The sequence below is a fragment of the Coptis chinensis genome, chromosome 2 (genome assembly GCF_015680905.1).
Source record: "Coptis chinensis isolate HL-2020 chromosome 2, ASM1568090v1, whole genome shotgun sequence".
Lineage (NCBI taxonomy): Eukaryota > Viridiplantae > Streptophyta > Magnoliopsida > Ranunculales > Ranunculaceae > Coptis > Coptis chinensis.
In genome coordinates this window covers 107490027-107504100 of record NC_141457.1, presented here as the reverse complement: position 1 = coordinate 107504100, position 14074 = coordinate 107490027, and the positions used below count along the sequence as shown (strand labels likewise).

The following is a 14074-nucleotide window of genomic DNA, read 5'->3' as shown; positions in this document are numbered from 1 at the left end:
CAAGTTCTTAATTAGCTCGGAAGGTAAGGATTTTAGTCGTACTGAAGCTGGTCTTTGGCAAAAAGAAACTACACTCATATATAGGTGTATATAGTCAAATTTTGATGGAGTATACAAATAATTCAGGTCTCTTCGCACCATGAGACTCGAGACCAAGCACAATCTCAATGTCTTTTACAGAATTGTAATGGTAGACAAGATTGAGGTTAGATATAACTGCAAATGGTAACATGCGCAAGCGCCAATAGTCAATAACTCGTACCTGTGCCTCACTTTCACACAACAACCATTTTCTCTGCGTAACACCCGCAGTCCCAGTCCCAGTCCCAACAATTAGTCGTATTCTTGTCTATAGTTTTTTTTTTTCGTTTTTCTTCGATAAAATATATTCTTGTCTATAGACAAGAGGATAGACATATTCTTGTGATCTTGTCTATACTTGTTACTAATATAGTTATTTGACAAATCGAAGGCTATGGCATAAGATCATTTGTTTCAAGAAAATAAGATCATTTTTGATAAACTATTACTGCTGGAATGTGTAAGACTCATTTTAGCAATTTAGCATGACGCATATAGTTGGTGACTAACATTTACGATGGTTATTCATTATTGAAGACTTTCTCAGTTTAAGTAAATAAACGGGGAAGTGAAGATGAATGGTACTTGCTTACTTTGGTCTCATACCCTTTTAGGAGCTTCTATTAAGTTCTTAGTAGCGTCAGGCATCCCAAACAATACACACTTCCATTGTTTTCCCGAATCGTGCATTACTTGCTAGTTAAATTGTCATTATTCCATCATCTGCCTGAACGTGTGGTAAAACATTTGTACCAATGCGATGTCTGTAGATTTTGAATGTACCATCAAATGCAACTTTATTCCAGATTGAACTTTATTCCAAGTGAATAAAAGCACACACTTGGTAATATCCTTTTACGCGATCCTTTCCTTGCCAATCCCATTACAATTGTAACATCCCCAGCACGCTCGTTTGAGCTTACAAGAGATTCCTAAGGACCTCTATTTGTAAAATCTCACTCCCCAATTTGCTCATCAAAATTACTGTACAGTTTCCAATCTCTTCATGGTAGAAACAAAAAAAATCCTGATCCATCCATCCAACGTGCAGGTGCAGGTCCAGGTTCATTCGAACTTTACTTGCCAACCTGCCCTAGTACCTACAATTTATCGAAATAACGAAAGAAATACATCAGTTTAAGTAGGAGCACCACTAAAGGAAGATCTGCAACGCACGCAGGATTTGCTAAAAGAATGAAGTCATACAAGTATTTTGTTGGTAACAGTTAAATTAATGAATATCATTTCCACTATTTACCTTAAATTAAGAAATCAAATGGTAGTTAGAATCATATCAAATCCACTCTTTTGGGTTGATGCATGCATCTAACAACTTCCATTCTTCGCTTCTCTCCATTGGTTACTGCAAAAGCACAACCATCTTATCATGAATCATCTATCAGGGCATATATAAACATCAGTCACTGATAGAAGCTTACATAGTCATATTTCCAATCCGCCCGTGGGAGAGACAAAAATACTTTCAATTCGACCTCCTATCTCCAGTCCAAATTTAGTGCCATGATCATAAACCTTCACATGTATAGAATATCGAGCCATCACACACATAGAGCGAGAGAGAGAGAGAGAGATTCTACCAAATTGAATTCTACGTAGCGTCCCCGTCGTATGTCCTGCCACAACTTCTGTTGCTTAGTAAATGGCATATTTTTCCGTCTCTCTATGATGGGCATATATGCAAGAAATACAGAACTTGCACACTCTACAAGACGATGTAAGGTAAATTTCATGCAAGTGTTCACACGAACATACACACACACACAACTTTTGTAATTTTTCCGATTGATAATCTGTTGTAAGAAAGATGCAGATGAAAAAAAAAGAATGTAATGTGATAGAACTTACATCTGACAGACCATAGAAAGAAAAAGGGTAATAATATACAGGTTTTCACCTGTAGCAAACACAAGAAGCATCTCCTTATCATAGCAATTTAGGTCATCAGAAAATATTACCCTGAGCCCACACCTTTCACCATGATGCTGCAGGCAGCAACAGTCAGGACTACTCACTTCAAAGATGGTTACATAACTTTGAGTAATTCTCTCGAAAGAACTTTTAGGACAAAGGTTAATTCAGAATGATGTGACAGTAATCGAACTATTAGAACCTAATTAAGACGATGCATAATCACCAGTATATCACAAACATGCAGCATTAAGAAATGGAAAGTTTAATAGAGGCATGCCTTAATAAAAAAAGATAGGGTTAGTTAGACTTACCCCCCATTACTAGTTCCAATTAGGGATACCCCCCATTTTCAAAAATATTAGGGTCACCCCATTTTAACATGCCGTCCAAGTCAACAAGTGTTGACTGTTATCTTGAAAGTCAACTGTAGTGAAAAGACCAAACTACCCTTAGCCATGAGTAATGACACAAAAAAGGGTAGTTTGGTCTTTTCACTACAGTTGACTTTCAAGATAACGGTCAACACTTGTTGACTTGGACGGCACGTTAAAATGGGGGGGTATCCTTAATTGGAACTAGTAATGGGGGGTAAGTCTAACCAACCCAAAAAGATAATCATCACACCACTTTTTATATCTTGGGTAGAATTCTGTGTAATACTTGTCGCAAACGGTCTTTTGGACCTGCATACAAAAAATTAAACAACAAAACCAATTACAGCTGAAAATGTTAACGCACACCAATTAAAGATAAGACCAAGTAGAAATGGAGGAGAGAGTCCATCTATTTCCTGTTATTCAATAAACCATACAATTATGATTCCAGCCACCTTATCATATATGATAAACAATAAATTACAAGAGACACAACTAAGCACTTAAATGTTTGGGTCGTGAGAGATAATGTTGTCAGAACATCGGGGCCTTCAATGACCGCAGAAGCCCTGATTCACAAAGTTAATGCCGTATGCACTGCTTAATTAACTAAAAGTATCATTATTATCACCCTCATTGCAAAACCCTACCAGCTAAAATGAAGGCCGTGAAATAAGTTGACACACCTAAGAACCTTAAGAAACAGCTGCCTCAGCAGTGAGGTAGCTTAACACAGATCGAAAACTCCTTTCCCTAACTTTGGTGACATTCAGCAGAGGAGGAGCTTCAGAGCATAGATAACAAACTTGGCAAACCTGAAATTATTTTCATCAGATGGATCTTCATAGCGACCAACTTTTCTGCTTCCCTCAGGAGCTCTCCGGCCAAAAAGACAACCGAAGTAGTCCCGTCACCAACTTAATCATCCTGAACCTTGGAAATGTCTAGCAAGCATACAGTAACGCAGGACACATTCTCAACATGACAATTTAAGTGAACTCCTGATTTTGTCACTTATACAACTACAGATGACTAGGAGAGTTGCAGACACAAAAAGAACATTTGTCTACTGGACCCGTCAGAACAGAAGGTTGTGCTCTTTACTCAACAATATTACAATAGTAAACAAAAAACAAGATTTCAGTGTTCTAATGAAATTATACAGTAACTTATCAAGGATGCCCCATTCACTACGAACTTAAATATACATTTTAGGGCATTGCCATATTTTTCGTATAGATTATGAGGGTCAGCATGTCTCACTCTTCATACACTTGTTAGGTGTTGACTCTAAATCCAAAACCATGAAATACAAACTAAGCCAAAAGGATACCAACAAGAACTTTGGCAGCAGGGTTGTCAAATGTGAAGAGACTTCGAGATAGTGACCCCATTATTTGTAACAGAGATGTTGTGCCCTCTGCCTGTTGATTGTAAAATCTTGTCCTACAAACAAATAGAAAAACATTATTAAGACTCGAGAAAAGAAATGGGAAATAATCAATCAACTAGACACAAATTAACGGCAGGAATACTTTCTCAAAGTAAATATGTGTAACAAAAAAAATTACCACAGGCAGCACCAGCAGCTGCAGCGCCTGCTCCACCAGCTCCAGCTCAGGCAGCTGCAGCGCCTGCACCAGCAGTTACAGCGCCTGCTCCACCAGCTCAGGCAGCACCAGCAGCTGCAGCTGTCTGAGTTGGTGGAGCAGGCGCTGCAGCTGCCCGAGCTGGTGGAGCAGGCGCTGCTGGTGCTGCATGTGGAGCTGGAGCAAGTTACCACCAACTCGGTTCGTATAGATGTAGTCCATTGATCTGGTCAAGCAAGTTACCAGAAAGATAAACACACCAAAATTAATGAAAACTTGGAAATAAATACGAAAAACATATACGAAAACAACCAAAAGTCTGTTGAACAAATCAAATTAAAGGATAAACAACAAGAAACGATAAAAATTTCAAAACTTGATGCCAATTATCTGATATTAAGATCTCACCTTGATGAAAAAGAAGAAAGATAACAAGTTGGATGCATATTGGAGAAGAAAAAGGCCTCCCAAGGGGATTCTAGATCTGTGAGAAGAGAAGAAACAATATAAACAGCAAAAAATATCGAAACTTGAACCAATTATCAAAAGAAAATTACATACCTTGGATGAGAAAGTATAAAGCAAACAAGTTATGCTTCCTCTGGATGCATATTAGAGAAGAAAAAGACTTCCTCAAGGGAATTCTAGATCTGTGATAACAGAAGAAACAATATAAACAGCAGAAAATTGCCAACCTTGGATGAGAAAGTATTAAGCCAACAACTTCTTCTTCCTCTGTGGTGCTGATTTTGGGGCATATATGTGGGTGGTGGTTCATCTTCTTTCCTTGTTTTGATAAAAAGTGAGCTTATCACCGTGGACTAACAGGGTTGCAAATGTAGCAACTGGCTTTTAGGTTTGAGATGTCATGATTGGTTTAGACAGATTCAAACCGTGGACTACACGTGTTTGAAGGACTGCAGAAGAATTTAGTGTTGGATGTCCGTTAGGAGCTGTGAATATTCCTTACATGTTCAAAGCTGGAGAAGGTATGGATCAGTGTCTGAGCTATCGTATTTTTAACTTTATGCTTTGCAGTTATTCTATTTTAGTGTTGATGAAGATTACGTTTTTCCGGAAAACAGAATATTAATGATGTTTGCATCATTATTGGTCCCTGCATGGTGTTAATCTGCATTGGTTGATTTAATCCGATTAAATTTGGTAGGCGCATGCGGCTATAGACACAAACAATTAATTTGAATTTTGAATCGGTGTGTGATTTCAAGGATGCGGAATAAGTAGGAACCCATGTTGTTCAAGTAGGTTTAGGATTTTGCATTGAATTCTTACTCACTTGAGGAAGAAGTAGGGTCTACTCCTAGGGTCTTATCTCAATCAAAAGTTGCAAACTGAAAGCGTTTTAATTAGGGAAGATGAATCTGCATTTTGGTCAAACTTATCTCCATATTCACCACTCAACAATGAGATCGGACCAAGATAATCCCTTGTTGAGATGCAAAGATGACGTGTTATGTTTTGTGTTGAAGAGGAGATCCAAGATATATCATCACTAGGAGTTTTGTAATGTTAAAAGAATTATTTTCTTTACTTCAATCTCTTCTATTGAATGCTGCAATGACATTTTCTTCTACTGTTATCTAAAGTGCTCAGTGCTAACATGTCCTTCTGACACAATTGGTCTCGTCCTTTTGTTCAGGGATGACGAAGAATCCTAATTTCTTGGAAGAAGTATCTAACCACTTTGGAATGGTTACCGAAATAATTGTTGTGCGTCCACTTCCTAAATAATTTATTTTGTTTGGCTTGAAATGTCACCACCTTCAATAGGTTTAGCTTATGATTCTCTTAATTTGTTACAGGGTTGTCAAACTGGAAAAAGGTCTCTTATGGCTGCAACTGATCTTTCGTCAGCTGTATGTGCTCTTGATACTTCACTACTTCTTCTGTGTTTTTTTTGCGTACTTCACTACTTTGCTGCGAACAGACAATAAATATATCCACCATTAATCGTTATTTTAATTGAAAAAATGTTCATCGTGCATAGAATACAGTTTGGACAGATGAAATGCAATGGTGAAGCTGGATGCAATGAGATGATGTGCGTATGCCATGTCATTGCTACAACAAAAAAACTAAAAACAGAATAATGGATGGATAGATTAGAAAATGGTTCGGAGAATTAAAAGTAAAGTTGGAATGAAAAGACAGGTCTCCATTATGGGACTCCCTCATACTACTATCATTCTAGAAACACTTGTTTTGCATCATTAAACTGACTTTTTCCTCTTTACAGTGCTTTATAGAATTATAATGGTTTCTGGCAGTGGCATTTTTCTCATATGTTCTAAACTTTGAATTACTCTGAAAAATGTTTACTGTTATTTATTTTGAACCAATCTAGGGGAACTTAGCTCTAGGGTTGATTGGATTACTTGTTTCTTCCTCAGGGTTTCAGTGGAGTTGAATAGCTGGTGGGTATTCTGCTTGGAGACAGAACGGACTTCCTACAGAGTAGCAGTTCTGCAAGCTTTTTCTTGTGCATACACAGTTTTGTCAAGTAAAATACTCATGATGGGCTGGATGAAGTTCCTCAGATGAAGGGATCATCTGTAATCAAACAGTAAACAAACAACAAAGAATAATATCATGAGGTCAATAGTCAGTTGCTTCCAGATGTTTAAGAATAATGGTATTTTTTACCGCATTAAATACAGGTACCAGCCTCTGACAATTTGGTCTGTGACACCTGCAAAAGGTCCCATAGTGTGATCGGTCAACCATACTGAAAATCTTGCAAGGCATAGAAGTACTCGTCATACTTAATGAGTGTTCGTTTATCCTATTACCAAAGCATCATCATCTGTACTTCCGCCATCTTATAATGACCCTCTAATATCCGACCACACAAGCCAAGCATCTCCAAACCAAGGCCCAAAATATCGATATCGGTTAATATATCGGTGTATCCAAAAACCGATATATATTGAAAATATCGGAAATATCATAAATATCATAAATATATCGGTTTTTTTATAACCAGTCCAAACTATCGGAAATATCATAAATATATCGGAAATATATTGAAAATATCGGATTTATATTTAAAAATGGTCAAAAAATCAATTGATATATATCGATTATATCGGAAATATCGATTATATTGGCGATATAAAGTTTCATCTCGGAAAAAAAGGAGTTCAATATTCAGTGGATATATGTCGAAAATATCGATATCGGTGTACCAATTTACTGAGATATATCGGCGAGATATCGGATATCTCGGCGATATTTTGGGCAATGCTCCAAACTTCCCGATGACCTTTACAAGTCTTTTGTGCATTCTGAGCTTTTAATAAACCTAGAAGTGTGGTAGAAATGTAGAATGACTCTCTGGTATGCATTGCAAGTTAGTAATGTTAGCAGTTTCTTAGGTCTTGTGTAGGCAGATTATTCCGACTAGGAAGTTTCTTTGGAAATTTTGTATATGTATATGGACAAAAATCAGTGTTCCGGCCCCTACTAATGGGGCCCAATAAAAGTCCAATTCAATACAAACTCACACTCAAAGTCCATGCTCAGAACTTATCTACCAAAAAATTCACGCTCAGAGCTTATCTACCAAAAAGCCCACGCTCAGAGTCTATGCTTAGAGCATATCTACAAAAAAGCCCATACTTAGAGCCCGTGCTCAGAGCTTATCTACCAAAACTCACTGTTTCGAGCCATGCTCGAGCTTATCTGATAAAGCCCATACTCGGAGCTTATCTACAATAAAATCCACGCTCAGAGTCCATGCTCAAAGCCTACATACCTACACAACTTCGTCCACACTTCGTCCACACTTCGTCCACATTCAAGAAACAACTTCCACCAACTTCATCCCACGAGGCACGAGCTGACAGTTGTCCCGCCAATTCTCCAACTTCATCCCATGATTGGACAGTTGTCCTGCCAGTTCTCCAACTTCATCCCATGATTGAACAGTTCTCCCGCCAGTTCTCAAACTTCATCCCATGATTGGACAGTTCTCTCGCCAATTCTCCAACTTCATCACACGATTGGAATATTGGAGAATGAGGAAGTAACTATCACCAATCTTATCTATAAAATCCAACCTTCGTCATTTTTCCAGAACTACGCAATCGAGACTTGATCCCAAACAATATCTTTGGGTACGTAGGCAACTTTAAAACTGAAATCCAGTCCCAACTCTCCCCAACAACCATCTCTTTCACAATTTCCTCCGAAAAAGACCACTTCCGACCCAACTGGTGTGTTTAGGCAAATTTTGCTGAAACAAACAGGATATTAAAAAATGTATGATTATTGGTCCAAACTCAGTCATATGCATCGCTGTGTTGAAAAGAAGAAGTAATTTTTATGATAATTAATTACAATTATCAGAATCCTATGATCAATCAGCAAAAATACAGAAATTATGTAGATCATAATGTTTTTTTATGTAGATCATAACTCTCATCCTACTTTACTTACTCAAAAACAATGTCTTCCAGCTCAAACTAGATTGTAAAGTGGATCTTCTCATCCTACATTACTTACACACTCAAAAATAATCTGTCTTCCAGCTCAAACTAGGTTGTATCCAAGTGGAATGCAATTGCGCTTTTGTCTCGTAATTATTCTCGCTATGGTAGTCGCCAAATGAGGAGTGCCAACTGCGGCTGTCAAGAGAATAGTACACATAATTGTTCTTGTCATGGAATGTAATGGGAAAATATATCTTGTTCTGCATTCCTTCTTTTGTCGCCTTTAATGAAACACACGTAGAACGACTCACAAATAACATTTTATCTTTCAAACTGTGTACTACCATCCATTTCGATTTCGAATAATCCCACTTGCGAACATCCACCCATTTTCCCTTGGGACCGACATAAACTGAGAACAATTCTCCATCACACCCAACTAAATAATTTTCGTTCATGGATTTATAAGGTTTATTTTTTTCTTCGATAATAGATTTATAAGGTTGGGGCTCACCAAGAATAGTCCAATCACTTTTGCCATCCTTTATATCAAAGATTCCTATGTGCCTTTCTTGACTTAAGCAGTAGAATGCCCCATCATAGAATACTGGATTGGTATAAGAAAGGGTGATTCGGATTTCATGGTCACATTGTATCCAAGTCCAAGCCTTTTCTCCTAAACGCAAATAGCATACATCCGTGAAGTTGTATGTTATGGGCATGATACCAAATACAACACACTCGGCCGAAGTGGGCAAGGATGAAAAGGATAAGCCACTAAATAGAAAACTCTGTGGCAAGTCTGGAAGTTCAATCGTGACTGTAGTAAAGGGATTGAAAAAGAACATCGAATACTCACCTTTTGACATTAGCAACCAACCATCACTTGAGAAGCAAATTTGAGCACCCAATAATTCCGGCATATCAAAGCTATGTGTAGCATTGGACGTTAGATCAACGAAACTGCATGTCCTACTCCCTCTATTAGAAAACATGAGCCAAGGACATTGAGTTGCAGAGCAAATCGGATTGACAGTCCATCGGATAGTTGGAGGAAGGGATGATGCCCATGTTTTACAAACAAGACGAGAATTTATGTAATCACCGGGTAAAGGGAGCTTCATTGTTATTGAAAGTAGTATATCCAAGGGGAGGTCAATCCAGTTAGGCGAATTTGGTTTCTCGACATTTTCCTTTACAATGCCAAGTGTGTCGTTAATCTTCACCCCTAGAGACTTCTCCAAGGTATTTGCCTTTCCTTTGAGGACTTGCACCAGCCTAATTAATACAATAAAAGTAAACACTATATTAGCTTCAATAAAAACTATATTTGTTGCACGCTTGTCTTAATTATTTGTAACACTCATTATCAATAAAATTTTCACTTGATTAAAAAAAAAAAAAACTATGAAAAAGTTAGAGTAAGATGCATAGCATACCTGTTACTATCACTGAGCATTAACCAAAATGGTTCGAAGAACGGTGTTTTTAGATTGGGACAAGGCCGATAAACTGATAGACTCCCATCTTCCACACCAAATGCATACAAGCAACCATTGTCTTCATATGAAGTGTGATAAATTATATTTCCTTCCGTTCCTGACTTTGTAGCGGAGAAAGACATACAACATTGATTAGACAAAATGAAATTGCGTCCACCTAGGGATTCCACTTTCTCCCAAACTTTTTTTGTGAAATCCATTTTGAAAATCTCGATATGGCAGGTGGCCTTACGATTATTAACTCCTAAGTGATCATGTATGGCTACATAATATAGTTCCTCATCGGATTCCACCATATAAGGTAGATAAATCATTGATCCAAAATACATTTGAGGCTTCTCAAAGGCCAACAATCTTACCGACAATGTGCCACAATGATTCCGTTCAATAACAACCACGGCTTGATGAGAAGTAATGGCGTAGATGGTTCCATTTGTACAAGCAACGCCCATGTTAATGTATTCATCATTTAAAGCATTGTCATCTCTTGCTAGGTTGTAGGATTGCCTAGTCCATTTCTCATCTCCTGGTGTGCAGAACAAAAAGAATTTCTCTTTCTCTCCCACGAGCAAAATCATACAATCTGGATTTGTAGGTACACATGATAGGATATATAAACAACAGTCGCTAGCATCCTGTGAATCCATCAATGGTAGGTTAATTACTTCTCGTGTATTGGGGTTCCACAAGAATTGTTCCTTTCCGCACTGGTCCTCTCTGAGATAATCTGTCATTACCAGCCAACCATGCATTGATAACAAACATATTTTTCCCCGAATCTCGCGGAAGCCCATGACATAACTCCTCAGTGGATCTAATATGTTGGTGAAGGTTTGTGACTTTTGACCCTTTCCACAAGGGAATATAATCCAAGGTACTGGTTCAGGAGTAGGTGGAAGAAGACTGCTTTGCTTGTTTGCTACTTTTTCCACCATGATACCTATGTATAATTAAAATCAGTGAGATAAAAACAATTCAGACATGCAGGTCCAGAATGCCACTTTTGTGTAGACCTCAAAGATATAGACCAGAGTGATAAACATAACCGTACAATAACATTGAAAGTTATGTAGTACAAAGTAGCATACGTTGCAATCTAACTATCTACGGGAGTGCAAAATATAAAGTGGCCTGGGAGAATTCTGAATAATAATGAAAAAATACGAAGGGTAGGTTTCAGAAAGAGAAAATGTAGACATCTAGTATGTCCTTAGAAGGCTAATAGATCTCCTTAGAATTAGTATCCCTTATAACTAACTCAGAAATCAGAATTGTCTGACATTAAAATGTTTCATTCCCTAAAGTTGTTCACCACTCTCTGGGATACGAATCCAGAAATAGAAGCAAAAACATTGAGACATCATTGCGCGCGCGGGGCCTCTTTCATTGATGACCTGCATGTACTGCTGTCAGTGCATCTTAGATGACTTCAATATTTTTTCTGAGACTGATGCAAGCTTGGAAGGCCAACTTCAATGGCTCTAAGCTCCATAGGGAGGTGTACGTTGTACTTAATTAGATTTGGTTCTCAGACTCCATATTGAAGATTGGATGCTCGGTCCTTGTGTTCTATACTGTCCTAAACTTCTACATCCTATACGCGAGACTAATAACTATTAGGAACAATAGAGAAAAATCAATAAACAAGTAAATCAATATCAGAATATTGAAGATGACAAACCTTGCAATAGTCCAAAGATTAGAAGGACCAAGCTTGCTGCCCAGGAAAAGGAGAATCAAGACCACAAGGAATCACTTGCAAGTTTATGATTTGCAAGGATATTTCTCTTTCTGTTTACACGTATATATAGAGGCGTGGTAATCATACTTTCTACGATGCATCGGTTTTTTTTTTGGCTAATTACAAGGAAGTTGGAGATAAAACAGGAAAGATGGGCTTGTTGAGTCCAAAAAAATTAAAACACCCACCCAATTACGGTTGTTATTTGTTCGATAAAAATAAATATATAATTGATAAAACTACTAACCTCGCCTTAGGCAGCATGAACTTTTAAGTAACACCCTAATACTAAATTGAGAATCTGATACTTCAATTTATGAGGTTTCCGTATAGGGATTCCAAGAAGCTATGTTACTTTGCATCTGAATCAGGCTCAACTTTTCGAAGGCTTTGGTAAAAAATGATTCAATTACCGCTGCTCATTCGGGTTGGCAGTTTTGAGGCTTGCCTAGCCGTTGGGCGGGAGGTGTTGCCCACATTCAAGTTTCAGTGATCTAAACCTGACTAAGGGTTTATCATGAAACTCGTCTTTTGTGGGAACTGGAAATTTTAGGGAAATGTGTAAGGTTTCTAATGAACACATAGTTTTCTCCAGATTGTACTACTAATTAAAAAGGAAAAAAAAAAGTAATTATGTTTGCTTTTAGGCTAAGTTACATTAACACGGAGGACACGTTTGTGCAGGCTCGGCCCTGAGCAGGTGCCATGTGGGCGACCGCACAGGCCCGAATATGTAAGGCCCTAAAAATATATGTTTAGGTGAAAATGTCTATTTGGCAAATTAAAATCCCAAACCAACCAAAAGCCCAAACAATCGGAAATTTCACAATAAACAACCGAAATGTCCTCTCATATTCTCTTTCCTCATTAATTATTTTCGTAAAAAAAATAAAATAAGAGATATAATAAATGAGGAGATCTTCTCAACGGCCAGATATCTCTCTCTCCCTAATTAATAACGTTTTTTTTTTGGAAAATCACTCCAATTACTTGTTGCTTGAGTCAATTACTCAATTAAAAAAAAAAAAAAAAAAAAAACTCCTCATTTACCTTCTGATCATCTAGTATCCTCTCGTTCTCAAAATTTATTTATTTACAAGTGTAGATTTGTATTAGTTTTCACTTTGATCAATCTCAATTACTTATTCACCTAACTTTTGATTTATCTTCAAGTAAGCATAGCTTATAGAATTTTGTTGACTGTTCTTGTTACTGTCGCGTTTGCAGAAATAAGTTTTTCAAAATTAAAATGATTAAAATCATATCTTAGATCGACTATATCACAAAAAAGACTAAAAAGCTTCATTGATAATTTTGCAACTAAAAATGCGAGAAGAGCAATATTTCGATGATCTATTTTGTATTGATGGAAGACTGGAAGAGAGCCACATTTTGTTGTTTGCACAAGGCCATTGAAAACTCAGGGACGGCCCTGCGTGTGTCCATATCCGATACGGATATGGAGAGTGTCTAACACGGAGAAATATCAAAAACTAAAGTATATCACACACAATATGTATCTGTGTGTGTCCGATCCGAGCACATATTAGAAAACATCTGGTCTCCTGTGACTTGTTAGGTTAAGTCTTTAAATGAGCGAAAAGTGTGTCCTTTTGTAATTTATTGATTTATTATTATTCTGAGTCTGCTTCCAGAGAAGTAGGATATGTGACTTGAAGTCCAGTATCTATATTCTTCTGCTTCAAAGGTTCAAGGGAGCCATCATCCATCTTGTTGTACTGCATAAAGACCAGATTGTAGAACTCTATAAACCTGCTATCGTCATCTAGATCCTGTAAAAGTGTTGAGGATGAAATTAGAAAAATCTGAAGTAACAAAAAAAAGCGCTGGCAATTGCATCAACACACATACACGGCACCACATGCATACACACAAAAATTAAAACTTCAAGGAAATAGTACATACAGCATCAGAATTATGCCAGTGGAACTCTTCCTGTTTGTCTGAGCACCCAAAATTCGACATCCATGCATGGCCTGGAAAAGTATGGTTCAATCACTAAGCTGTACATGAAATTATCCAATCTGATCAGACAAATGGTTGAGGCTTACATACAACATCAAAATTATCCCTCTCAGGACGAAAGTCATAATAAATCTCGAGCACGGACCACATGGACCAAGTAACACCACTGGTCCGTGGTTGTCATCCTCACCCATCCTCTTTATACGCTCCACAGGGACACCTACCTGATATGAAAATACAGAGCCTCAAATGATTATATCCTTTCCGAGAACATTCAACATCAAACAAAATTCTAATATGGTGATCAGTCCATGAGGAGGCAAATGCTGGTTGGGCACTAAATGCACACGCAAGGAAGCTATTATAAAATAGAAACATATAATAGTAGAAAGTACAATATTTTAACACGACAGTTTTT

The 14074-nt window shown here is 37.5% G+C and overlaps 2 protein-coding genes and 1 pseudogene across 46 annotated transcripts; 1 reads left to right on the top strand and 2 right to left on the bottom strand.

The window, feature by feature from the left end:
- Positions 1-861: 861 nt before the first annotated feature.
- On the bottom strand, positions 862-4908 carry LOC147520246 (uncharacterized). 43 transcript variants are annotated; one of them, XM_086591806.1, is made up of 10 exons: positions 4672-4908; positions 4538-4626; positions 4385-4460; positions 3959-4202; positions 2617-3833; positions 1948-2084; positions 1680-1715; positions 1521-1614; positions 1340-1444; positions 862-1181 (listed from the first exon to the last, which is right to left on the bottom strand). In XM_086591806.1, the coding sequence occupies exons 1-4, from the start codon at positions 4752-4754 to the stop codon at positions 4034-4036; spliced, it is 417 nt and encodes a 138-aa protein (XP_086447932.1). In that variant the 5' UTR covers positions 4755-4908; the 3' UTR covers positions 862-1181; positions 1340-1444; positions 1521-1614; positions 1680-1715; positions 1948-2084; positions 2617-3833; positions 3959-4033. The 43 variants fall into 43 exon arrangements, 42 of the variants coding, with proteins under 42 accessions (XP_086447932.1, XP_086447934.1, XP_086447942.1 ...); XM_086591808.1 differs by having other exon boundaries at positions 1997-2084; XM_086591816.1 differs by lacking the exon at positions 1948-2084 and having other exon boundaries at positions 2638-2696; positions 3203-3833.
- Positions 4826-6676, top strand: LOC147520245 (thiosulfate sulfurtransferase 16, chloroplastic-like; annotated as a pseudogene). The gene is made up of 4 exons (XR_015212560.1): positions 4826-4965; positions 5637-5707; positions 5800-5853; positions 6388-6676. The product of XR_015212560.1 is annotated as a thiosulfate sulfurtransferase 16, chloroplastic-like (transcript).
- Positions 6677-7395: 719 nt separating this feature from the next.
- Positions 7396-12285, bottom strand: LOC147520244 (uncharacterized). 2 transcript variants are annotated; one of them, XM_086591771.1, is made up of 3 exons: positions 11611-12285; positions 9867-10869; positions 7396-9705 (listed from the first exon to the last, which is right to left on the bottom strand). In XM_086591771.1, exons 2-3 carry the CDS (start codon positions 10862-10864, stop codon positions 8505-8507), a joined length of 2199 nt encoding a protein of 732 aa, XP_086447897.1. In that variant the 5' UTR covers positions 10865-10869; positions 11611-12285; the 3' UTR covers positions 7396-8504. The 2 variants fall into 2 exon arrangements, with proteins under 2 accessions (XP_086447897.1, XP_086447896.1); XM_086591770.1 differs by having other exon boundaries at positions 11918-12285.
- Positions 12286-14074: the final 1789 nt, after the last annotated feature.